The 27,782-nt window shown below is 40.6% G+C and overlaps 1 protein-coding gene across 3 annotated transcripts in view; it reads left to right on the top strand.

Moving 5' to 3' along the window:
• Nucleotides 1–27,782, top strand: part of KDM4C (lysine demethylase 4C) — a 490,147-nt gene that overhangs the window by 303,573 nt on the left and 158,792 nt on the right. For 2 of the 3 annotated variants that reach the window (XM_006272325.4, XM_019478152.2), the window contains exons 14-16: nt 20,165–20,346; nt 23,217–23,433; nt 24,643–24,719. In XM_006272325.4, the coding sequence (XP_006272387.1) occupies nt 20,165–20,346; nt 23,217–23,433; nt 24,643–24,719 (476 nt within the window). Of the gene's footprint in view, nt 1–20,164; nt 20,347–23,216; nt 23,434–24,642; nt 24,720–25,325; nt 25,395–27,782 lie in introns of those variants that run through there. The other variant, XM_059724744.1, reaches the window with a different exon arrangement.

Genomic DNA, 27,782 nt, shown 5'->3' with positions numbered 1-27,782 from the left:
TGAAACTGCTGCAGGATTTAGCACAGGTACTCCATAAACATACTTTTAAGTAGCATTTTTGCATCTACTTATATAGAGTACAAACTATGCATGATATTAGTCCAAAACCCGATGGCTTATGATTTTCTATGGTTCACTGGGCTGGGCCCCAGCAGAGTCGTCAGCATTTCAAGGCATGGTGACCCCATAGCTCAGCACTGCTCAGTATGTGTGCGCGCACTCCAGGTACCCCCTCTCTTCCTCCCCAAAGGATCTGTTTCCTAACTGTGTATTCTTGTCATGAGTCCTGGGATCTTTCAGAAAGTTTACGTGCAGATAAGCCATAGGGCAGTGGTTTTACCTCATTGAAGGTGAGTCCACCCTAATCATATACAACAGACTGAGGGAGGGGTAGACAGAGGGGTTTTAGCTGAACAGTTTGGGGTCCTCTTTGGTGATATTTGCTAATATTTAAGGCTGGTGAAGAAACAAGAATAATTGGAAAATGGGAAAGAAAGGAGCAGCTCAGCTGTGGGAGTGAGGAGGAAGTCAAAATATATTCAGTGTAGTGACTTACCATGACTTAAAGATTCAGTGCTGAGGGGAACTGCACTTAATGGGCACTACCATATATCTTTATTCATTTGGGTTGTACTAACCTATCTTTGTGGTAGGGTTCCCATTAGGATATTTGCCCAATATGGGGCATGTACTTTATAGTCATGTTCTGTGGTGTTGGCTGTATTTAATCAACTTCTTAGGCTTTTACCCTGATGCTGATTGGTGGGTGTGGGGAAGGGGACCTCATCTTATATTTTGAGTAAAGCTGGTAATAATAATAATAATAATGATAAATTTAACTGCAAAGGATAATCCTTAAGAAAGGGTGAACAATTTATTGTTAAGTATATGTACCTTCTTTAAGAAGTATTTAACAAATGCATGTCCTATGCAGGAGATTGGTTGCCTGAAACTAATGAGTTAAAATCTCAACTCAGTCTTTCACTTACCATATGAATTCAAGCTACTTGCTGACCCTGTTGTCTAATCTGTACAATTAAGATAACACTTTTTTTTCTGAGGTTTGATTCAGCAAAACACTTAAGCACATGCTTAAGTGTGTGAGCAACCTAATTCCTTAAATTGTAGCATGTTTTTGCTGAGTAGGGATTATGGAACAGTTGTTTAAAATAGATATGATTAAGATTTTGTGCTACTCTGAAGACAAAAAGAAACCATAAGCTATATTTACTATATATAGGATTGATTTTTATCACTGCAGTGGCATAGAACAGCTGGAGTAGGCCAATGAATCTGGTCTGTAAAATTTCTAAAGCACTTTAAAATAAAGATGCTGCTATCTAATTATTATTTATGTCATGGTATAGTGCATTAGGCAGTTTGAGCAAAGAGAACACATTTTCCTATATTTTCTTAAAACTGAATTCACAGTAACCATATCATATATCAGTTTTCTTGTTCATTGATAGGAGCAAAAATTTGGACAAGGGTTTCTTAGTTTTCATGGACATTATACCCACAAATTCAGGTATTGATGGGTGGGTTGGACGGATAGTGAAGAGAGGTTTAGAAACTTGTAACGATTAGTATGTTCAATGCATGTGATGCTCTTAGAAAGCAGATAGTAAATTTGAAAAATACCACCCCCTGTAACCCACAAGTTTTTATATCGCCTACATGAATTTCGTGTACTGTATTTTCATTAACTAGTCACAGCTTGTTTGCTGTCTCCAGTGGGAATGGTAATTAGGGGTTTCTTCATAGTGGATTATCTGTGTCTTATCTCTCTGTTTTTGTGCCTACAGCTTCTGGTGATTGTAATTTTAAAGGATTTGAAATATGTAAATTAAATACTTATTACTCGCTATAGGAAGAAGTTCACAGTTCTCACTGAAACATAAAGGCTAAGTACAATCAAAAAGCCTGAGGCTGAATCATTTCAGTCTTTGCAGGTTAATCTAAAATGCACAGATTAAATTGAGACAGAAGTGAACAGGCATTTACCTTTTATTCAGGAAATGCAGCCACACACCTGCAGTGGATCAGGCCAGAAGCCAGGGGGTGCTAGAGCATGGCTCTCTGGCTGTGTGTTCACTTCCTCTTCCTGCTGTCCTTGAGGTCTCTGGGATTTGCAGTCCAAAATTACAGCAGCAGGACTCTGCAGGGTTGCTCATCTCTTACTCTTCCTGCTTCCAGGTGCCTCTGGGATTTGTAGTCCACAGTTGCAGCTAGCAGTAAGTTTGAGTGGGAGAAAAGGTCTTTAACCTCCCTCCCTGGCCCCAGCCCCCAGCTGGGGTTTGCCCCCCCCTCATGCTCCCCCCCCCCCCCATTGTCAGCCAGCCGTCCCTGTTCCAGACAGGGAGCAGAGGGGCAGAGCCAGCCCTGCTGTCTGGAGCAGACAGCAGAGCCCAGTGCAGGGCTGCAAAGCATGTTAGGATGCTGGGGAACTGTGATTTAACTTGAACCAGGAAGGGGTCTGGGACAGAAGTTTCATAAACCGGTTTGATCTAAATCAGTTAAGTCTGGTACTACATGCAAGCAGGTTTATCTGAAACCAGTTTCAGCCATTTTGAAACTGGTTTATTTGCACTGAACCACTGTTCTGTTGCAGGTTTAAACCAGTTTCTGATCACTTAAACTGGTTTGTGTAACTTCTGCCCCTAGCCAAAGAACTTGATTTACCATTTCATTATGCTGTTTTACACCATTAAGTCACATTAATATAATTGTGATGTAATTAAGTTATGAATCAAGCCTCAGGCCTGTAGTGCTTGGTCATGTGTGTAAATATGTACAACATTTAGTGTACATTCGGTGCTTACTTGTCAACCTTAGCTTATTAACTCATGCAACTTTACAAATGTGAATGAAGTTTGGTGATATATATGTCAAAATAATAATAGACATTTATAAAAACAAATTCCTAATATAATTTTTAACTATAGACAGAATCTTTACAATAGTGCATATACAGTTACAGCTACTAAGAGCAAAGAATGTTTGTGGGTAACAAATCCACAGATATTAAAAATTTGGCTCAAGAGTTGTTACAGAATAATCTGAGCGCAAGGAGAAGCTACTAAATAAGGAATGATGAATGTAAATTAAAGCCTTTACAAGGGGAAATAAATTGGCTTGTTTTATGTTTGACCGGTCCTGCCATGTTTATGCATTGTGTGCTGCATGTTTGCCGAAAAGTCTTCATGGGCACTTACTAATTTCTAGCAAGATTGTTCAGTGGTTTTTGGTTCTAGTTTTACATCAGTTCACCTTTGGGTTAAATAGAGTAGGTGGCTTTAAGAAATTGAGCTTGTGTGAAATATTCTACATGTTTTAGGGAAAATTCACAATAGAGAGACATGATATCACTGGCATTATAAGGATATTTCAAAACGGAAATGATGAAATGTGCCTACTGTCCCATAGCAAATATAAGAGGTCCTCCCCTGGTCCAGTGAGTGTTTATAGCCACATTTTAATTTTGGGTCACCCAATATGTGAACATCCAGTTGAGACACCATAGGTCCAATTATCAGAAATGATGAACATCTGTAACTCCAGGTAAGATTGTTTAATATTGCTGAAAGTTAGACCAGTGATGCCTCAGGTTCAGTACCCAGAATTAGTGGGCATCCCATTTTGGGAAAAATCTTGCATTTCTTATAGGCTTTAGGGGAGTTCAGAGAATGCATGATGGGGTCCTTATTTGTATATGTAGTCGTTGTTTTTGCTTTTAAAAATAGAAATAAGCTTTTTGTCATGAAATTATAAAGCACAATAAAATATAAGGTTTAGGGGTACATGGCAGACTTACCATACTCTGTTGGGTTAGTTCAACAAGGACTATATTAGTGTCTGTGGCTTTTCACATCCACTAGGTTACATGAGAAAGTACTGTCTAGTACCCCAAAACATTCTGCACTCTTTTTAGGTGGACTGCTTTCTAACCCAGAAACAGCATAGCCACATCTATGTGGCACTTCTGGTGGGTTTAATTAGCCTGTCTGAATAACAGTATCAAATAATTATCATGATAATTAGCTAACCTGTGGCAGTATGTACTGGCAACTGTACTAGCAACTATATTGTTCTGGCTTAGGAAAGAGCTTACCTGGAACAGCACAGTGGGTCTGAGAATGGTTTTTTGGAGTAGACATAGCCCAAAATGTTAACATTTTTAAAAATTGTATTAGATTAGTTTTAAGTATAAGTTAGCTGTGGCCTAATTCTGATTGCTCTCCTCTTTCTGGGAGTAGTATATAAGTAGTGTGGGGCCATGTCCAGACATTTAGGGGTATGTGCTTGCACTGGCACAAATTGGCACAGTGCATGCCTCTGCATGTGCTCTTAATTGTGAGACAAGTTGTCCCGCAGTGGGCAATCTGCCCTTCATAGATTTCACAGACATTACGGGGCTGGAAGGGACCTCGCGAGATTGAGTCCAGCCCCACCTGCCATAGGCAGGAAGTCTGCTGGGGTCAAATGATCCCAGCAAGATATGCATCCTAATGCCTTTTGAATGAGTCCAGAGTAGGTGCTTGCACCACCTCTGGGGGGAGTCTGTTCCAGACCCTGAACACTCGGACTGTAAAGGAGTTTTTCCTTATATCCAGTCTAAATCGGCCTTCCATAAGTTTGTGGCCATTAGACCTTGGGGAGCCCTGGTGAACAACTGTTCTCCCAGATCTTGGTGCACCCCCAAGATCTTATAGGCAGTACTTATAGGCTGCCACTAAGTGCCCCCTGAGCCTTCTCGTCTCTAGACTGAAGAGCCTCACGTCCCTCAGCCTCCCCTCATAAGGCTTGCTCTCTTGGCTTTTGATCATGTGGGTGGCTCTCCTTTTGACTCTCTCAAGGTTATCCACATCCCTCCTGAAGTGGAGGGCCCAAAACTGGAGGGTGCCCCAAAAACTGGGGCCCTTGCCCCCTTCTGGCTCTTCAGGAACTGAAGAGCACTGAGGAACTGTCCAGCACTGGCCCCAGGAAACTTACCTGGTGGCCTGGAGCAGCAGGGGCGCAGGTCAGGCAGCATGGAGGTCTGGCTGGCAACCCAAACATTGCTCTGGATGGGCTGGCCTTCGGGTGTGCCAGTGCATGTTTGTTGGGTGTGCATTGTGCCACTTTTTGTTTTGGGGTTTGTTTGGGTTTTTTTGCTCCCAGGAAATATGCAAATTTGTAGCATGGGGCATGTTTTAATGTTCACCACATGTGATTTGTGCTACCACAAAGAGGCTTGTGGTACTGTAAACCGCATGTACCTGTACATCTAGTTGTGGCCTGGGACTCAAGTAAAGTCAACTATAGTTTAATAAATTGACCTTTTTGCACAAAACGTTAGAAGTACCTTAATGAGAAACTGTTAATTTTGATGTTCCATGCTCTTCCTTCCTTCCTTCCTTCCTTCCTTCCTTCCTTCCTTCCTACCAAGTTTTGTAAAAACAGTCATTTATTTTCAGACATGATCTAAGTTGAATTTGTTCCAGGTTATTCATGGTTTTAGACTATAATGTGATTCAGCTAGTCTCTCTTCACATACAAGTTTTATGAGAACTACAGAACTTAATTCATAATTCAGCAATTGGACTCACCCACCAAAAAATATTATACATACTTTTCAGTATCGTTACTATGAGATACTAACAAAGTTTACATTTCTATCTTTTCCTATAAAACCCATAGTTTTCATAACTAAAAAATGAAGCACAGTTTTTAAAATCCCGTTTGCAGATATAGTGGAGGAGCAGTAAAGTTTCCAAGTTGCAGCTTTTTTTTTTCCTAGTGTTTTTTTTTTTCTTTTCCTCCAGGACATTTGAAACTATATAAAATGCCTCCCAGGGCTGAGATTATGCTTAAGTACCTGAAAAATAACAGATGCTGCTATGTTCTTCATAGCAGAGAATGCTGCTGTACACAGCCAGAAAACATCAGTGGAACATAACCCCAAGCAGCAAAATCATTGTTGAGATTGGTAAAAGAAAATTGTACTGTATTAGTGTCTATGGCTTTTCACATCTGCTGGGTTAGATCAGCAAGTACTGGCAGCAGCCCATTCCACAAATGGCCCAAATGTTTTCCTTCTGAGAATTTTAGTTTAACTTACTAAGCAAAATGTATTCAAAGCAGATAATACTATGTGTTGGAATAAGTTTGCCACTAATTTTGATACCAAAGAATTTGTGAAAACAGAGATTTATTTCATTTCTATAAATATTCTCTTAGATGTTTGGACTGTAGCACAGCAACTGCTTATGTGTTATACATTTTAAAAGCTTTTCCTTATTCTTAAAAAATGTCCAGGCATGTATTTTTCTTTTTCATTTACATATTTAAAAAGAATCAACTATTCTGAGATGAGTAGTGTAATGGAGACACAAACATGTTATTTGCATAAGGCAAAGTTGGTACATCTTTCACATTAGTCTATAATGTAACCTGTTCCTTATGAGGTTCAGTTTCTGATATTAATGCTATCTAGTAATTAGTGGGAAGTGTTGATATAACTATTGATAATACAGCATTAGTGTCACATAAGATTGAACTCTCATACCACGAGACCATATTTATAAATTTATATTACCATATTTTCTTACATACAACAATAACATGAAGCTTGTTTTTGTAAAGCAGAATATTATTAAAAAAAAAAAAAAAAAAAGAAAACAAAGATTTTTCCAGAATCATGACTAACTATGACACAGAGCAACTCCTTCTAGGGACATAGTTTCCAGGAACTGTTGCATCCTGGTATGGTACCAGCTGCCTCATTCAGACCGTCTCCTGGAAGGCCACACTTCATGAGCCAAACTTCCACTATGTTTGCAAGAATATATACTCTGTGGGTGCATCTACATGTGAACTTAACATGACGCAACAAACTCCAGAGCTGTTTGAGCTGGAGTAAACTGCTCCTGGGTGCAGTGTCTATGCATGTGCCTGGGACAGCAGCGATTTGAGCCTGGGCAGAAAAACCCTGGGCTGGCCAGGGGGCACAAAGGGTCAGCCCTGGGCTCCAGATGGTGATGTTGGGCAGTGGAGGGGCTGGTGGGAGCTGGGGTCTGGCCCCTGCCTGGCTGGGCTCACCTTGCACGATTTGCCTGAGGCAGTCACCATCTACATGTGCATTTGATCACACTGTCCCCAGCAATACTATCTTATGGTGAAGTTAATTAGTTTACTGAACCCTAATATCAGTGCACACGTAGACTGTGGTGCTTTACTGCAGAGCTAATTGGTCTGTTCCACAGTAAAACGCATATGTGGATGCACCCAGTGTCACATAGGGTTAGGCCCCAGAGCCTTGCAATAGCAGTAGTAAGATGGTTAGTTCTTCACTGTAAGTAGTTCTTTATATCAGTTGCTATAAATAAAGTGTTGTTTCTACATCACAAGCCTTGTCAAGATACTACTAACAGCTAACTTGCTGCTTCAGGCACAAGACACAGTGCTCTGACAATAGCTATAGCTATAAGAGGTTTAACACAGTACTGCCCCTTCACTTTCCTGAACAGACACTAGTGGCAACCATCCTGGCAGCTGCATGGCATGCACAGTGTCTCCATGCTTGCTTCTTTTCAAGTGAAGAAAACAGCTTCCCTTACCTAAAACACGCACCCCAATTTTGTGGAAAAGGTGTATGTTGTAGGTGAGAAAATATGGTCCGTCATTAATAAGTGCACAAAGTTTAACTATATCTGTTCTGGAAACACAGGGCATTTCTACACATGCTTGCAGCACATACATTTGTATAAATGGTGAAATGCATGTCAACATTGAGAAAATGGCTGTGGTGCACTTTTGAACTAAAACGCATCAAAGGTGTTTCAGTTGGAAAGTGCACTGGCACCATTTTCTCAGCACTGATGTGCATTTTACCATTTATACAAATGCAGGCAACTCAGCACCAGACATGTCAGCTCACATGAAGAGCAGAATCAATTAACTGAGTCTGCTGCAACGCATCAGGTTCCCAGCACATCGGAGCAGACAAATGTATGTGTATAAATGCCCACAAAGTTCTTGTCCTGTTGCTTCAGGAGCCAAAATATCGAACTTTGCATACTTTGTACCAAGCACCAAATAACCCTAAAAGCAAGAAGTCCCTTGTAGTTCAGAAATTGTGCCTCACATCATTGGGAATACAGCTCTCTATCTGGTTGTTGAGGGGGTAATGAAGTATTTAATAAATGAATAAGAACTTCATTAGTAAAGGAAAATGTAGCTATGTCCTCATGTAATGCAGTTAATAAACTTTTTGTACTAGTAGCAATCCATTTTACTGTCTCATGAGAATACCTGGTATGCTACACCTCCGGAATGTTTATAGAAAAGTATATAAAAAAAATACTAAACTTCCCAGCGCTAGAAAATGCTCTCCCTAAAGTGCTCAGCTGTCAAGCATACAAGCAGCATTGAAAGCTATGATGTACTAAAATGCTACTGGAGTGGTCCTATGTTGATATACACTTACCATTGAATCATAGAAAATTGGGTTTGAAAGGAATCTTAGGAAGTCATCAAGTCCAACCTCCTGTTCAAAGCAGGGCCATCCCCAAATATATCATCCCGACCAGAACTTTTTCTTCTCAGGTCTTAGAAACCTCTAATGATGGAAATTCCACAGTCTGTCAAGGTTGCCTGTTCCACTGCTTTACTACCCTTCTAGTGAGAAAGTTTATTCTGGTATCTAACCTAAACTTCCCTTGCTGCAACTTGAGACCATTTCTCCTTGTTCTGTTATCTGCCAGCACTGAGAACAGTTGAGTACCATCCTGTTTGGCACCACCTTTCAGTTAGTTCAAGGCTGCTATTGAATTTCCCCCATGTCTTCTTTTCTCCATAATAAGCCCAATTCCCTCACCCCCTCTCCATACATCATGTGCTATTTTCATTGTCCTCACTGGATTGTTTCCAAGTTGTTCACATCGTGTGTGTGTGTGTGTGTGTGTGTGTGTGTGTGTGTGTGTGTGTGTGTGGCAGAGGGAGGCATAAATTGGATACACTGCTGAAGAAGTGGCTTTACTAGTGTCGAATAGAAGGGAATAATCGCTTCCCTCAGTCTGCTGACAACACTCCTACTAATGCACCCCAGTATGCTGTTGGCTTTCTTGGCAACAAGGGCACAGTGCTGGCTCATATTCAGCTTTTTGTCCACTGTAACTCCCAACTCCTTTTCTGCAGAGCTGCTGCTTAGCCAGTCAGACCCCAGTCTGTGCCAGCGCATGAGATTTGTTCCATCCTAAATGCAGAACTTTGCACTTGTCCTTATTGAACCTCATGAGGTTTCTTTTGGTCCAATCCTCCAATTTGTCTAGGACTCCCTGAATCCTAGCACTACCCTCCAGCATATCTGCTACTCCCCCCAGCTTGGTGTCATCCACAAACTTGCTGAGGGTGCAGTCCATCCCATCTTTCAGATTGTTGGTGAAGACATTGAATAAAACCAGTCCCAGGATTGACTCCTGTAGCACTTCAGTTGATATTAGCTGCCAGCTAGATACTGAGTCATTGATTACTACCCTCTGAGCCCCATGATCCATCCAGTTTTTTTCCACCTTACAGTCCATTCATCCAACCCGTACTTCCTTAGTTTGCTTGTGAGAATGCTGTGGGAGACTGTATCAATAGCCTTGCTAAAGTGAAGGTATATCATGTCCACTGCTCTCCTTGCATCCAGAAAGCCAGTCATTTCATCATAGAAGGCAGTCAGGTTAGTCAGGTATGACTTGCCCATGGCGAATCCATGCTGACTGTTCCTAAGAACCTTCTTCTCCAAGTGCTTAGAGATGGATTCCTTGAGTACTTGCTCCTTAATCTTTCCAGGGGCTGAGGTGAGGCTGACTGGTATGTAGTTCTCCAGATCCTCCTCCTTCCCTTTCTTAAAGATGGGCACTATAGTTGCCATTTTCCAGTTGTCAAGGACCTCTTCTAATTGCCATGAGTTTTTAAAGATAATGGTCAATGGCACTGCAGTCACTTCAGCCATCTCCTTCAGCACCCTTGGGTGAATCCTGTCCAGCTCCATGGATTTGCACATGTCCTTAAATAGTCCTTAATCTGTTCTTTTGCCCCTGCTGACTGCTCACCTTCTCCTCAAACTGTGATGGAAAACTCCTCTAGATGTGCAGTTCTTAGCTGGTAAGGAGTCTCTCAGCTCTCCCATGAGGCTCTGTGAGGCTTTAGATAAAGCATGCCTGCTACTGTTTTTAAGCACAGGAATGCTGATACATGAGACACTGGAGGCTACTGGAGTGTGGTAATTACCACGTTCCAGCAGACTCAATTAATTGCCCTTAGTGTCATCCTGTAGGACCTCTATAGGACAGCTGGAAGCCTGGTTGACATAGATTACAGTAATCTGGTAGAACCTACATCTGGTTGGCATGATGGACATGAAATCAATGAACATATTGCCCTAATCACAAAAGAAACCCTTAAATCAAGATTTAAATTACCTTAGACAAAGGCAGGAGCAGTATCTCAGGTTTCAAGTGGTCAGAGTTGCTTCCTCCTTGGGAAATTATAATAAGTTTCCCAAGGAAGAGGCAACTCTGACTACCTGAAACCTGAGATACTGCTCCTGCTTTTGTCTAAGGTAATTTGCATCATCATAGAGCCTCACAAGAGCTGAGAGACTCTTTACCAGCTAAGAACTGCCTGCCCTAGTGAGGGCATAAAGAGTTTTCCATCTCTTGACTTCTCTGAGAAATCCTATGACATATGAACTTTCATTTCTACCCAGGAGAACTTTTATAATCTTTTCTCCAATGCCTGATGAAGGGTTTTTGTGTCCGAAAGCTTGCAATTAAAGAATTTTTTTTGCAAAAATCATGTTCATCTAATAAAAGATATCACCTCTACCATGAGCCCTGATTGCCTTTTCCTGTAGACCAGTATGGCTACAACCTGGATACCTGTTCCAAGCTAAGTATTCCCATGTACTCCTTGAGTTACTTCTGTGTGAAAGTATTTTTTATTAATGAATCATTGGCCTCCTGCAGGGTGAAGTGATAGCTCCAATTTGCAATATTACATTTATTGCTATGGAAATAATAATTGTACTCGAAGAGATCATTACCATATCAGATGGAGTATAAGCAACAGGGCCAGAATAGGCGTTAAGAATAGGGGTGGTTCTGCGTGTCAGGGGTATGCAGCCTTTTCTGACTGTGGGCCAGAATAACCCACCCTGAATCATGGGTGGGGAGAAAAGCAGATGCTAGGACCACTGATGATTGCAGGGGAGAGCACCCACAGCTGATTCTTGTCCCTGCAGTAGTGCAGAAGGAGCATCTGCAGCCAAAGCCCCACACCACTAAAGCTTCATGTTCACAGGCTTTCCAACCCCTGTTCTGTGTACATATCAGTGAGGATCTCACAGGGGGTATGAGTGTGCCTTGAGCAATTAGCATCTTTAAACAGACATCTTTTCCTTTGTGTTCATTGAGCCCGTGCATGCACTCTGAGCCTTCTTACGTTCCCTAGTGAGGGCATAAAGAGTAAAGTGATCAAAACCATCCCTCTTTCTTTTTACTGAACATGGTGGTAAGATAGGGCTGTGTGACTGACTTTTCTGACTTAATCGTTTTTTTGGCAGAAATTATTATTTAGATTTAGATCCCACCCTATCTAAAAGGATTACAGTGGCTTGTAACTACAACTCAACAATAGGAAACAATAGTAGATTCCCCAACCACCTCCTTAAAACTTGAAAAATCCAACCATTCCAACCTTCTTGCTGTTACTTTCCTGCCTAGCATGCATCAAAGAAAATCTTCAAGCCAATCCCAAATGTGCTTTCCAAATGTTTTTACCTTCAGGTATTAAACACTGTGCTCCAGGCAAGGCTTTATTAGTGCTAAATAGAAATGTTACTTCCCATGTCTCACATGTGACACCTGTTATTACAGCCAAATGTCCTATTGGCTCTTTTTGCAACAGTAGAACACTACACACACATTCAGTTTGCAGTCCACTATGACTCCCACTCCTTTTTTACAATACTGCATCAGAGCCAGTTGTTTCCCAATTTGCATTTTACATTTGATTGCTCCATCCAAAGTGCAATATTTTGCACTTGTCTTTATTGAGTATCATCCAATTTATTTCAGGACAGTTCTCCAATGTATGAAGGTCATTTTGAATCCTAATCCTACCTTCCAAATGTCTGCTACATCACCCAGCATGGTGTCAGCTGTAATTTTATTGACTGTACACTCGTTCTATCCCTCAAGCTACTAATGAAAATAATTGAACAGCACCAAACCCAGGACAGCCCTGGGGGTCCACACTTGATACGTCCTTTCAGGTAGAAATTGAATCTGTTTTAAGAAACATGCTACTATCTAAGGGGTGTGCACCAATCTCAAACTTGCAAGGCTGCTACGACCTATTCACTGTTGTGAAACACTTTGCATTGAACATGGTGGTTATATCTGATGCCAGAGCTTGGACAGCAATACTTTAATATCTGTTTTGACTGTGGAGCTGGTACTCCTCATGGCACCAATCCTGGGGAAGATGCTTCTTGCTAGTCACCTGAAGTGGGATTCGCATTGACATATACATGAAAAACATTTACTTACAGTACAGTAAATGTGAATTTTGCAGACACTGTAGTCAATGCAGATGCATCCCACAACTCGCCTTTCATCCCCATTTTAGAACGAGTTAGGAGGAAATTGAGAATTGCCGTCACTCTGCCTTGTAAATCTTCAACATAGAAATGTGAACAGACTTGCATATAACTCAGAGAAACATGACTGCTCAAAGGATTCTAAACTCATACGCACAAGATGTGTGAGCCTATAGCAGAATCCTTACTAAATACAGTATCTTGAAGCACCAGAGTTAATGCAGGGTAGATGCCCATTCTTCTTGTTCATGTAATTAGTAATCAAAAAAGGATCATTAAGAAGAGAGCAGGAAGAAGGACATCCTGAATAAATAACAGAAATGCTTCTAAACAGAAAGCTTTTCAGAGTTTCCCACAAGATGACATCAGTTCTTGAAGGGCTAGTCTTATCCCATTAAATTTTCTGTGTAAGGAAAGTAAGTAAGATTTTTGATTGTGTCAGGGCTTTGAGGTCTGCTGCATCAATTTATTATATCTGATGGAATAAAAAATCAGGTTGTTGTTTTGAAAGATTCCAAGAAATTTAAAATAATTATCTCTAACAGTAGCAATTTTTTATGCCTTTTCCTCAAAAACTATTTTGTTTTCTTCCTAAAAATATCGGGCAGCTAATATTGGATGAACCTAATTCCACTTATACCACTGGAGAATCTATCTACTGGTTCCAGCACAGTGCACATTCTCCTCCCACAAATTTTATTAGTGCACATTTAAAGAGAAAACAAAGCAGAGCTACACAAGGCAACCTGATTCATTTTATATAGAATGCTTTGTACATGGGATCATGTACTATAGCCAGTGAATTTGCTAACCAAGGCAGAATTTTTATCACATTTTGTCACAGAAGTAATGAATCCTGTGACTTTCATGGTTGTTAAAAAAAAATATCCATTTATTTTGACATTTTATCATTTTAATGTAGAGGTAGGTGAATGTTAGTAAAGGGATGAGCCATTTTCTGCGAAATCCTAGAAAAATGGTGAGTAGAACTCTAGGCTTCAATGAAAGTTCTTAAAGAACTCTGGACCTCTGAAGCAGTAATGTGGTGACACAAGGTACCAGGCGAACCTTTAATTACTCAAGGCATTGATTCTTGTTCCACTTTGGATTCTTCCTTACCAAACTGTGCATGTGTTTTTTAATGGAAGAGCTAGATTGGGTTTAGAAGGGTTGGCTCTACAGTGGGAAATCCTACATTCTAATATTTTCTGCAATAACAGTGATCATAAGTACAGTTCTAGTTGCACACATCAAAATGGTAAAATAGAAGTTATTTGGGATACAAAACTGCACAAAATTGATTTTTTTTTCCTTTTTTTTTTTTTTTTTGTACTATATTTCTATGACTCTTGTGCTTTCACTAGAAGAGACCAATTACTTTTCCTGGAAGATGCCTGTTACCTGGGGAGGAAGGATTCCTCAGTGGTAAAGGTATTACTTTGGAACAGGAGAAATGATGGTTCAAGTGCCTGTCCTGCTACTTATGTCCTGTGTGACCTGTAGCCAAGTGACATAGGGCTTTTATACACACGCTCCAGGAGTGTGTGGGGGAGGTGAGGAGGGGACAGAGTTTGAGTGGCTCCAGAGCTTTAGATAAAGCACCCCCGCTGCCATTTTTAAGCGTGGGGATGCTGATACACAAGATGTTGGAGGCTATTTAAGTGCAGTAATTACCATGCTCTAGCAGACTCAATTAATTGAGTCTGCTCTGATAGTGTCGGAGCAGCCTCGCTGCTCATGTATAGGTGCCCTTAGTGTCATCCTGTAGGACCCCTATAGGAGAGCTGGAAGCATGGTTGACATAGGTTCTACCAGATTACTGGTTGGCAGGATGGACATGAAATGAACAAACATATTGCCTTAATCATAAAAGAAACCTTTAAATCAAGATTTAAACTGCTAGATTCATAGGAGATGGTATCAGATTATGTAATAGATTCATAGATGTTTGAGTCGGGAGTGACCTTAGCAGAACATTGAGTCTGACCCCCTGCCCTGGGAAGGAAAGTGCACTGGAGTCAGATGGCCCCAGCCAGGTGCATATCTAGCATCCTTTTAAAGACCCCCAAGGTAGGGGAGAGCACCACCTTCCTTGGAAGCCCATTCCAGATTCTGGCACCCCTTACCATAAAGAAGTTCTTACTGATGTCTAACCTAAATCTGCTTTCTGTCAGTTTGTGGCCATTGTTCCTAGTTACTCCAAGGGGTGCCCTGATAAACAGACCATCTCCTATTCCTTGCTGCCTCCCTCCCCCCCACCCCTCAATGAATTTGTAGGCAGCCACAAGATCACCTCTCAGGCTTCTTTTGCGGAGGCTGAAGAGATCCAGGGCCCTCAATCTCTCCTTGAAGAGTGGTGCCCAAAACTGGATGCAGTACTCCAACTGCGGCCTGACCAGTGCCGCATAAAGGGGGGAAGTATTACCTCATTGGTAAATTACAATCCCATGTGCCAGTTCTGCTCCTGGCTTCTTTTGGAATTAAAGCTAAATGAACAGAAAACCACTGAAAGTGATAGAATAGCTGGTGATGCTACCATCTCACTTTGGCAACTCCTTTTTTTTTTACTTCCTTACACTGGTAAAATCAACATTTATAAAGAGTGTAAAAGAAGGGGTTAGAATGGTAAGGATGGTTTATTAAGACTTAGATACCTATTTCAGAAGAGGCAGAGCAAATATATGTAGATGAATTTGGCAGAAGAGGTGTAACTAGGAAGTTTTGCTCCTTGGTCAGTGACGGGCGCTGCCATTTTATACCCTTTTAAGTCGGTGCTTGGGACTGATGTCCTGCTTTCCCATCCCCTAGTTATGCTATTTTTTAGCAATAGATGGGGCATGATAAATCAGGTGTGTTTGGGGATAAAAATAATTTTCTTTTTCCAGTTTGTTTTCAGTCTGGAAACAAAAGTCAAGTTCAGGGTTAAGATGACAGATAAATGTTTAGAAATTTAGGGGAGATTCCTGTGGGTGAGCGTGAGCTCTAATTCATTCATTAATAGAAAACTATCTTGGAACCTGGGGCTGTAGATTCAAAATAGGGAGTAAAGATAGAATATTTAGCTTATAAACTTCTTTTAACAGGTATAGCTTGCCTCTATATATTTCTGTAGACTTCAGGACAACACAGGCCCAGTTCTGCCTCAGGGTACAATTGTAATTTAAATATTAAAGATAACGACAGTATCAAGATCAAAAAGAGTTATGGGAGAGAGTTCATGAAATAAATTAGTAAAATCACAGCAAGGATGAAGCTACTAGTCATATTGTTCTGTAATAGATAGGTAGATGGACAGAGAAAGGTGCCTAGTTTAGGCTCCATGGCAGACTTTGTATAAAAAGGTTGAGACCTCCATGATGAGTATTATATCATTTGGACTGAAAACCTACAATCTCTGATTGAGTTCCATTTAAAATTCAACAGTCACCATCCCTCCATCCAACTTTCTCTAGAATACTCCAGCACCAACATCTCCTTTTTAGACACGATGATCAGTATCCAGAATGATAAAATACAGACCACATTATACAAGAAACCCACAGACCAACATACATATCTGCACAGAACCAGCAATCACCCTAAACACACCAAAAAAGCTGTGATATACAGCCAAGCCCTCAGATACCACCGAATTTGCACTGAAGAGAACACCCGGGATTGCCACCTCACCAATCTTAAAAAGGCTTTCACCCAACAAGGACACTCGTCCAGAGAGATAGATCGCACGTTTGAAAGAGCCACCCAGATACCACGTGAAGAACTGCTGCAGTACAGAAGAAAACCCCCCACAAATAGCACACCGCTGGTTATGACATATCACCCCTCCCTTGAATCTGTATGGAAAATCCTCAAACAATCCATACTAGAAAAAGACCCTATTCTTAAAAAGATCTTCCCAGAGCCACCCATCCTAGCCTTCAAACAGGCACTGAACCTCGCTAACTTCATCACCAGAAGCAAACTTCCTCAAGCCCAGAACACATCAAAAGGATCCAGACCATGCCATGACAAGAAATGCAAAACCTGCCAACACATCTCCACCACCCCCACTATTACTACACCCCACAACAGAGCCAATTCCTGGATCTTACAGCTGCACCTCCAGAAATGTAATATATCTCATCCAATGCACCAAATGCCCTGATGGAAAATACGTAGGAGAGACCAAACAACAACTGCGCACCAGAATGATTGCACACCAGAAATCTACCAAAGACAGAAATACCCAATTACCTGTGGGGGCACATTTCTCACAAGAAAACCACTCTCTCTCCAATCTCTCAGTCCTGATCCTCAAAGGAAACTTAAAAAACACTTCACAGCCTATGGACCTACGAACTCCACTTCATCAACCTCCTGGATACTAAAAATCATGGACTAAATATAGACATTGGATTTATGACACATTATAACCTGCCTGACATCTGACTCCCCAGGTCTCTCTCCACTTTCATCCCCCTTCTCTCTCTTCCCTAGCCTGTCTGTCACCCATTGACTCCTCAATCTACATTTTCACTGACTACCTGTCTTGTATGCAAACCAGCCCAGCCTCTGGTTTCTTTACTTTTCATTCCATCCAGGAAGAGCACACACCAACTGCTGAAACTTCCTTAGCCTGACGAAGGGTTTTTGAACCCGAAAACTTGCTTAATAATTATTTTCCAACTATTTGGGTTGGTCTAATAAAAGATATCAGATTCACCCAAGGAACCTTGTCTGCATATGAAAAGGAAGATATTTAATAGATTTCATAGACATTAGGGCTGTAAGGGATCTTGGAAGATCATTGGGTCCAGCTCCCTGCCCAAAGGGCTGGAAGTCAGCTGGGATCAAATGATCCCATCAAGATAAACATCCAAATGTTTCTTAAAAACGTCCAGAGTAGGTGCTTGCACCATCTCTGGGGAGTCTATTCCAGGTCTTGGGGGTTCGGACAGTAAAGAAATTTTTCCTTATGTCCAGCCTAAAATGGTCTTGCAGGAGTTTGTGACCCTTGGACCTTGTCATCCTCTGGGGTGCTCTGGTGAACAGGCCCCAGATCCTGATGCACACCCCTTATATACTTATAGGCTGCCACTGAGTCACCCCTGAGCCTGCGCTTTTCCAGGTTGAAGAGTCCCATGGCTTGCAGCCTGTCTTCGTAAGGCCTGTTCTCATGCTCTCTGATCGTGCGTGTAGGTCTCCTCAGGACTCTTTCAAGCTTCTCCTTGTCCTTCCTGAATTGTGGAGCCCAGAATTGGATGCAGTATTCCAGCTGAGGCCTCACCAAGGCTGAGTACAGTGGGAGGATGACATTCTGAGTCTTGCTCGTGATAACATCGGTAGATGTTAACCAGAGTTTTGTTCGCTTTGCTGGCTGTGGTATTGCAGTGGTGGCTCATGTTCTTTTGTGGTTAATCATGACCCTCCAAGTCTCTTTCGGTCATGTTGCTAGTGAGTATAGCAATGCTGAGGCTATAAGTGTGATGTGGGTTTTTTTTCTGCCCAAGTTCGAGCACCTTGCATTTCTCCGTATTGAATGGAGAAGCTTTGGTTAGAAAAAAAATTTCTGAAAAAAAGGCTCCAGAATGGTAGAATGCAGGAGACACTAATGCATTTGTTTCTACTCATTTAACAACATGGGGAATAATAATCAGAACGTTTGCCATAAAGCGAGGAGGAATTGGTAAGAGATGTTATGGCAGGGATCAATATATTTATTTTCAAGATTCCTAGAGTATTGCAACTAGTGTGGGAGAAATATGACTTAACCAAATACTTTTAGCTAAAATGTATCAAGGGAAATGAGCAGTTGAGATTTGCTGTAAGCCAGGCTCTCATGTTACATTTCCAAGTCTTCTCTTTGATTTTGAGCAACATGTCTGTATTTTGGAAATCTTAATTTGTCTAACTAGTCGTACATTATTAACTAGACATTTTGTAGTTTCATATCACAAACTGATTGCTTAAAAGCTGTATGGAGGCATTTCCTGTTTTTTCTCATGTTTTGGATTGTGTATATTAATGGCAAACGGTTCTTCTATTATTATTATGTTTTCTTGAGAAGCAGCATATAATAATGTAAGTAAATTCACATACAATATATGTCAGTTTATTAATTCCTATGCAACATTTAGTTTAAGTATAGCCACTTATTATGTGTCTTTGAAAATAATTAATTTCTTTGTTCATCACCAGTATAGCTACTATAAGCTTTATAGTGCTTTTGCAGCAATTTTTGACAATTTATCAAAGGAAGAGATCCATAAAGTCTTTACTTCTTGTTAACTGGATGAAGTCAGTCATGGGCTGAACAAATGTGATGATGCAGCTTATTGTATTTCATTAAACTCTTCTATATTGTTGCCATTTTCTTTTGAAATAAACTAATCTTCATAAATATAGCACTAGAAATGGATTGTACAGTTCAGTATTTTTCCTGTTCTAATTCTGTTTCAAACCCTTTGCTATTTCTCCATCCCACTACCAAAGTTTTCTGTATTCCTATTGGATACCTTATTCCCTTCTCAATATCCAGTTCTCATTCCAAGGCTCTGCCATGCTGGCTTTCCCTTGCCTCCCCACCTCTCAGCTTTGGGAGGGGCATTCTCCTGGCACTGGAACCTTCCTGGGCTGTTTGTAGCAGCTGCTGCTTTTAAGCAGCTGCCAGTTGCCACTAGATAGCCTGGCTTTCTCCCAGGCAGGAGAGATGGCAGGCTGTCAATTAATGGGCTCCCTCTAAGGGTGAGGGTGGCCGAAAAAGAGCCTTCTAGTGTCCCCTGGTTGGAGAGCTTATCTACAAAGGTCTCTGGCTACAGAGCTGGAGGAACATCTGTACAGTCCAACTCTTGGGCTATTTTTCTATTGGAAGAAATTTCTTCTTGTAGAAATGAATTTTGTCTGCAGCTTTATTAAGATAGATCCTGGAGAGTGTCAGATGCCTCTTCTGGTGATGGCCCAGCAGGAATTTAGCAGAAGGTCTTAAACCTGTGAACATCACTAGAGTCTGATGATGGGCAAGATCTGATTGCGTCTCAGTTTTACATATTTTAAGTTGCCAATATTTGTGCATTATAGTCCACAGAAAATGAACGTAGGGTCATTTCACTTTGCTTTTTAAATGTGCCATGTTAAGGGCATAATCTGATTTATATTATGATGATTGGCAGGCTCTAGTCCTGTTCAGTAGTCAGAATTAAATCAGAGTATATGCAGTAATGGAGTAAAAAATTGCAGGAAGTAAGAGATGGAGTTAGAGATGTTCACTTTGTGGATATGAATATCAACCCACATTGTGTTGGAGCAACACCATCAAAATGCTACCTTACACTCCTTTTATGTAGTCACCAGTATATAGCATGACATGCAAAACACATCCCAAAATTGTAGACCTCTTCTCACTTCATACAGTAATTCTTTTGTACTTGTATCTAGATGAAGAACAACTTCTGACATTTTTTGCTTTTCATTGTGAGATCAGGGAGTAACTTTGGTTTTGTTTACTTTCATCCCAAGACTACTGTACCATGTTTATCACGTTTGTTTTCTTTTAAGAACTGCCAGAAACTTCCTTAATTGAAGAGGAAGTGCAAGAAACAGAAGCCTGGGCCAAGCCTCTCATTTACCTTTGGCACAAAAGAGTCCATAATTTCAATGCTGAAAAAGAATATAATGCAGCTTGTGCCAAAAAGGAACCTCATTGTGCCATTTGCACTCTCCTTATGCCATACTACAAGGTAAGCTGTTGTTTGGAAGGGTGTTTTTGATGTCTTATTTAAAACTCAGCATGGCAACAAAAGTAAGGGAGGCAAACAATAATTATTGTAGAAGGTTAATTTGTGACATGAAAACAAAAAGCAAATAAGGTGAAGTATCAACTACTTGACGAGGCAAATGCTCTCCTAGTTACTGGCCAAAGTAAACAGGAAACTTCCTATCAAGTTTACCCACAACCTCTGAATAGAGTATGGAGCAACTATGTAGTCACTACCACTTATGCTCAGTTCACGGTTTTGCAGTTGCAACTGTGAACTTGCTACTTCTGAGGGGGGACAAGGAAGCAGCCAGTTGAGCTGTACTAACTTTACCTTCCCACACTCAAATTCTCTCTGCATTACTCTAGGAAGAAAGATGTGCATGCCTCCCATAATTTATTAGAATCCCAGTGTTTTCAAGATGTGCATGACATGAGCCTTCTTGGGAATATTATTTTTCCCAGAGAGAAGGTCAAATGTATAATACCTTCTGATATGGATTGTGGATATACCTGCAATCAATTTTAGGTAAAAATGCTGACAACAGAGCACACTTCCCTGTCAAACTGACTTCTTGCAACCTAATACAATATTAAACTAAACATTATCCATTAAATATTTTTCAAATAACACAGCAGGGTTATGATTCACCCCCTCCCCTCCCCCCCCCAAAATATTTTTTTTTTCACATTGAAGACAATAATTCTTATGTGGTTTGGGTGCTAGTTTTGAGATCTCTGCTTTGGTACCTTTCTAAATGAACTGATCTTCAAAGTCTTACTAATTGGACATAAAAACATAAAAACTGCCATTTACTGACTCAGACCATAGGTCTGTCTTGCCCAGTATCCTGTGTCACAGTGGCAGAGTGGATGCTGATGCCCCTTTCAGCCAAGAATTTGTTCAATCCCTTTTTGAATTGGACTAAACTGTTAGCTTCCGCAACATCTGGTGGCAACAAGTTCCACACTTTAATTATATGCTGTGTGAAAAAGTTTCCTTTTGTTAGTTTTAAACTAACTACCTTTCATTTTGTGACCCCCATAGCTCTTGTATTGTGAGAGACAGTATAAATAATAAATTCCTATTTACTTCCCTTTGCCATTTATTTTTTTGTAAACCCTTTTTTATACACCCTCCCTTAAGCATCTCTCTTCTAAACTGAATAGACCTAGTGTCTTTAGTCTCTCCTCTTAGGAAACCTGTCCGTACCACTAATTATCCTTGTTGCCCTGTTCTGTACCTTCTCTTGTTCTTCTATATCCTTTCTGAGATGTGGGAACCAGAACTGGGCACAATATTCAAGCTGTGCATGCAACCTGGATTTATAAAGGGGCATGATGATCCTTTCAGTTCTGTTTACAATGCCCATTTTAATAATCCCTAGCATTTTGTTTGTCTTTTTGAGGGCTACTGAGAACTGAGCTGATGGTTTTTAGTGAACTGTCCACAGTGAATCCCAGATCTGTCTCCTGCATGGTAACAGCTAATGTAGGGCTCATCATAATGTAGGTATAGTTTGGGTTATTTTGCCAAGGTGTATCACTTACACTTATCAGCATTGAATTTCATCTGCCTTTTAGTTGCCCATTTGTTCAATCATGCCAGATCCTTTTGTAGTCTTTACCACTCTGAATTGTTTTGACATCTACAGATTTGGCCACCTACTCACCACTTTTTACAGATCATTTATGAAAATGTTAAACATCACTGGTTCCAACACAGATCCCCGGAGGGCCCTTCTGGTTGCTTCTTTCCATCCTGAAATTGACTATTTATACTCACTCTTTGCTTGCTAAACCAATTTCTATTCCATAAATGGACATTCCTTATAATCCTTATAATGTTTGGAAATCCAAATCCAATCCTGTTTATTGACACCTTCAAAGAACTCTAATAGTTTGGTGAGGCATGATTGCATGACAATGTAAAGACATTTGATTGAATTGTGGTTTTGTTTTTAACTATTGGGGTTTTAGTTTTCATATATGAATGGATTCAATTTAAAGGTGAGATGCACAGTACCAACTATGTTTATATTAGTACACATATAGAAAAATAGCATTTGCTATGTCTTGGGCATTCCCACTTCCAGTGGACCTGCAAGCAAAAATGATGGTGGATGAGGACTTGCTTTCTTTGTCTTTGAGTTTGCATAGCCTATTAGAGTTCTGGCAGACCTTGAACTGGAATAAATGACTCTGAGAAATATCACTGTTCCACAACAGAGTCGGGTATCAGGGCTAAGGGGGGTGTGGCACTTTTATTTTCCTCTTCCTACTGGTAGGGAAACTCCATGCTGTTCCCAGCTTATTCGATGAGGACACTTCTTCCCTTTGGAAGGTAAATCGGCATGATTCCCTTCTCCCCCATTTAGGCTTATATGTCAAAGGATAGGATATTCAGAACCACGTTGCTAATTTAATTCTGGCTTTTCAGAGAGGATGTTTCCTTTAATTATTTTACGAGGCTGATGAGAGAGAATGCTGCTACATCTGTTAACAAATCATACTTACCTGCTCCTGGAGTTTGAGGACCAGCTTCACAATTGCATTTGAGATTGATGAGGCTCAGTGAGAAAAGTGAAATGATAGTAATGTGTACAATAAAATGAGCACAGTTGTGGCAACACTAACTTTCAGCGCTATTTTTAATTTTACAGCTATCAAAATAATCAAGTAGCTAAAGAAATTGGTAGTGATATATGTTTTAGAAGAAGCTAATTTTCTTGTGAAACTGTTATGCCATTAGTGTAGGAACTGAAGGGGAAAAATATATCCACAAAAATCGAAACAACAATAAATAAACCCTTTGTATCTTTTAGTTAAATATAAATATTGTATATTTTCCAGCCTGACAACTATAATGAAGAAAATTATACGTGCGGGGAAACAAAATCAGATGAAACATTTACGGCCAAAAATGAAAAGACTAAACCACTTATTCCAGAGATGTGTTTTATTTATAGCGAAGAAAACACTGAAAACTATCCATCAAATGCCTTTATTGAAGAGGATGGAACAAGTCTTCTGATTTCCTGTGCAAAGTGTTATGTACAGGTTCATGCAAGTAAATAAACTAATTGTTCAAATGACAGAACTTTTGATTTACAGTTTTGTTTTAATATCTATATTATAGTTTAAATAACAGTCAACATTTTTAGACTATTTCCATTTATTGTGCTTAGAATGCTTAGGGCAGCATTCTATTTTAGGAAATAAAATATTCCCTGAATATTCCGTGTGCTCAGGGCAGGTGGTGGTGGTGCTGGGAGGGGGCTATGGGGAGGTGCTGCAGCCTCTCCAAAATTCTCCATAGCCCGCCCTCCCAGCGCTGCCGCCTGCCCTGAGCACAGCCGTGGCCCAACTCCCCCCACTCTCCACCACATGCCAGGAAAAGCCTGGCACAGCCCTAGTCCAAGCCTGCAGCAATAGCCCACCTCACCCATGCCCTGTGCACATCCTGGGGCACCCCCCTGTGCCTTCCCAGGGTGTGTGCAGCAGTGGGAGCTGCCCCCCACTCTTTGCACCCCCTGGTCAAGCCATGGCTCCATCCCATGCCCCGCCCCGCCCCTGTGGGGAAGTGCCTGCCCCAGTCCCACTCCTTCCTCGCCATGAGGGCCTTGGTCTGCCCCCAGCACACTCCTTCCCTTTTCCCTCCCCTTCCACCACAACAGACATACCAGGTGCACACAGCTCTTCAAGCTGCCGGGCTACGTATTAGAAATGGGATCAGTATTTCCTGGTGTGCCTCCTTAAAATTCAGTTCTTGGTATTGGCGCCCAAAAGCTCTATTGGTGCACCCACTAGTTTTTACCATAGGGAAAAATTTATGACATTTACTACACTGGACGAATAATGTTACTGGTTTTCAGGGATCAGAGCTACACTTAATTGCTATTTGTGCACTTCGTAAAGTGGTCATAGAATAGAATTAAGCTTGACCTTAGAAGGGGTATGTTGTTTAGTGTTTTGTCTCAGGGCATCTAGTATATGTATAATATAGCTGAATCATATAGAGCTCTAGACAACAAGAAGGGAAGAATATATTAACCTTAGGGTGGCCAATCTGTGGCACTCATGCCACAAGTAGTATGTGCAACCTCTGTGTGTGGCACATGACAGATCTCAGAGCACTGTGGCAGACTGGGCGGAGAGCAGAAAGCAAAATAGCAGATTGGGCAGAAAAAGAGGATCAGAGTGGCACTCGGGGGGTGTGGCCCACCTGCCAAAACGGTTGCCCCCCTATGTATTAACTAATCCAACTTTCTTATTATAGGTTGTTACGGCGTTCCTTCTCATGAAATCCATGATGGATGGCTGTGCTCTCGATGCAAAAAAGGAGCCTGGACAGCTGTAAGTTGCCCAGTTTATTTAGACATCCTACTCGCTGCAGGCTACCAAAACAAGCACACAAGTTATTGTATGTGGAATGCAGCCTGTAGGGCTGGGTTCTGTTGAATATACCTCTTATTGCTAAGGAAAGACTTAATTCATTTAGCAATATGATTAGCTTAATTTAAAATTTCGTTTCATATTGAGAGAGATAAATTTGAAAGTGTTTTGCATACTTAAGGAACTTGTTAGCAAGTAGAATGCTGTATGTGTAATATCCTTGGAAATAAAAAAAAATCACATTTGATTAAAAAAACAAACAAAAAATGACATTTCATCTTAATATTTTAGTCTTTGATTATATGAATGGGGAGCAAAGAAAGGGAAAGGTAAAACAAAATTTATTATCAAGTGTGAAATTGTTCTTATGAAACATTTAGGAATTTACAGCCATGAATTACCTTTAAAGGCTAATGGATGGTTATCAAAGATTTTACTTCCAAAGCCATATATTCCTGTTGTATGATTAAAAACAAACAAACAAAAAACCTCAAACTAATGGCTAAATATTGTTGGAAATAAATAAATGGTAGTTGATAAAGTGCAAAAACAATGTTTTTGTTTAAGACCATAGGAGAGACGAGGACTTTTGTGGGCGATATCTTTTACTGGACCTTCTGAATAGTCAGAAGGGATATGGACAAGCTATCAGATACCACTGTACCCATCTGAGGAAAGGTATGGTGGAACCTGGAAGTTTCTGTGTCCCTCCCAACAATACAGTTAATCCAATAAAAGATATATCACACACAGAAATGCTTGTCTCTTAAATTTTTCCTAGACTACTGTATCACCCAAGCCTACCACAGAATTCTGCTGCTTTCCCTCAGGGATCAAAATAGACCTGTACAACTTGATTAGCTAGTACTAACCTGAAAGGTAATATTCATAATGTGCCTATATTAGCCATTTATCCTGTGTAGCAACCATTTCATAACCTCTGATTATATTTTGCATTTTACCTGAAGAAAAACATAATATTCACTCTTAAAAGCCGACGTTTTCCAATGATGATTGTTGCAACTGAAATACTGCAGTTCTTCTTTCGTGACATGAAATGGTTATAGGAACTCTTTCACCTTTATATGGTGTGAGTAAATACTGACTTTTTAATAGAAATTACTCTCCAATTAGGAAATGACCATTTAGTTTTATATTTACTTTTAGCACAGCTGGAATTTAATTTTAGCCAGCCTCCTTCCCCCTGGGCCCCCTCAACAAACTCCTTTTACATTTTGTAGCAGCAGTGTTTGCTAAGAAATCATTTCCTCATCCAGTTAAGAAACACAAGTAGTATGTAACAGACTTCATTAGTTCACATGTACTTCCTGACTTAATGTAGCACATTTGTTCTGATATTAATTTCACAAAACACTCACATTAATTTAATGGACAAGATGCTTGGGTTGTAAAGCTTCCTACTGATCATGAATGGTACTTGTCAACCAAATACAGGGAGAAGAGGCATTCAAAATTAAAGACCAGATTTTCCAAACTGCCTGTCTAAATTGTGCTTAGAAAATATTTGCACATACATCAAACTAATAACTACAAACACAAAATAAACACAAAGACATATTATTTTCATTTTGCATGTTCAGTAGGGATCTGTGATGTAGATGGTGCAAACTATGCATTGAGTTTAGATAGGGACCCACCTAAAAAATGGCAATAAACAGCACCCTTCGGATGTGGTCATGCCTAACTCAGACATTCACCTTATTCTGTCATAATGCTTAAATATTTCCCAATCTTTTCACCTGAATCCAGGGTCATCCCTAGGGGGCCACGAACTGAGGCAACCACCCCAGGCCCCGTGCTTTGGGGGGCCCCGTGGTTAGTTCAGTTTAGCCGCCCTGCTCTGCTGCCGCCGCTAAGCACTGCCAACTCCGGTCGCTCGCCATTCCCCGCTGTCCCCCAGGGCCCCTACAGGTTGATATGTCCTGGGCCCTACACACCCCTAGGGACAGCTGTGGCTGAATCAGATGAAAAGAGAAATTATCCTATCATCTGTATTTGAGAACATATTCCCTCACTCCATGCAGCTATGGTTGTTGTGTCTAGTTGTGATATTATGGCTCTGTGTTCTTACTAATAAACTCTTTGGAAGAAGTCTTGCTGCTGTTCTCAAAGAACAGATTTTTTGTGGTTGTGATGTGTGATGTGTAGGCTTTATCCAAAATATAGAAACTGGACTCTGCAAGGCAAGTGGTCACCAGGATAGTTATCCTGTATCCATCTTCCTTTAAGGAAATTTAAAAAATCCTGATTTTGCTACTTCAAAAGCTTTGAAGAAGACACAAGGGTCTTCTCTTCTGTAAAACACAATATTATTACTGTATGGCCTTTTCTTACAGTTTTAAATCACTTCAGGATCCCCAAAACAAGAGGTGTAGTATCAGCAAATTTTAAGAGTAAAAATGTAAACAATTTTGAGTTTTTTTGTGTCTGCTGGAAAGTAAAGGAGATAAGAGGGACAGGACTGTATGGTGTGCATATTAACTAACCTGGGGGAGAACAAGAAGAGACAGATTTACATCTTGTCATTACAAAAGTACAGTCCCACTTATAAATGTGTAGTCCAATGTTGCTTAGTGAATAGCTATTAAAATATGAACTGAATCATTTTCTAACTCTGTAATGTGTTTTCATTTTAGCAGGCAAGGCATTTTTACTAGGCAAAATTCAATTTTTCTCTTTCACTGGTCACCAGAAAAGCTTGTTAATGACTCTTTATCAGGCAATCAGGAGCTTCAGGACTTCTGGAACTGCTTTTGTAACTATTCTTCCACAGTCATGGGTGGGTGGGTGGCAGGAGGTGGCAAAAGTCAATCCTAGCAACTGACGCCTTTAACTCAGAATCTAATTATCAGTTAAACGGACAGGGTTAGACAGCCCTGCTGCTTCAACAAAAAGTTTGTCACTTTCCTTTCAGAGAAAGGACAGCTATAGCACCTCTAAGTGTGGGTGATTGTAAGGGGAACATTTATGAGATTCCTTGTGTGACAACAATAGGGATGGAGA

Source organism: Alligator mississippiensis, chromosome 3 (genome assembly GCF_030867095.1).
Source record: "Alligator mississippiensis isolate rAllMis1 chromosome 3, rAllMis1, whole genome shotgun sequence".
In the NCBI taxonomy this organism is placed as follows: Eukaryota; Metazoa; Chordata; order Crocodylia; family Alligatoridae; genus Alligator; species Alligator mississippiensis.
The sequence above is the reverse complement of the archived record's forward strand: the minus strand, read 5'-3'. Positions and strand labels throughout refer to the sequence as shown.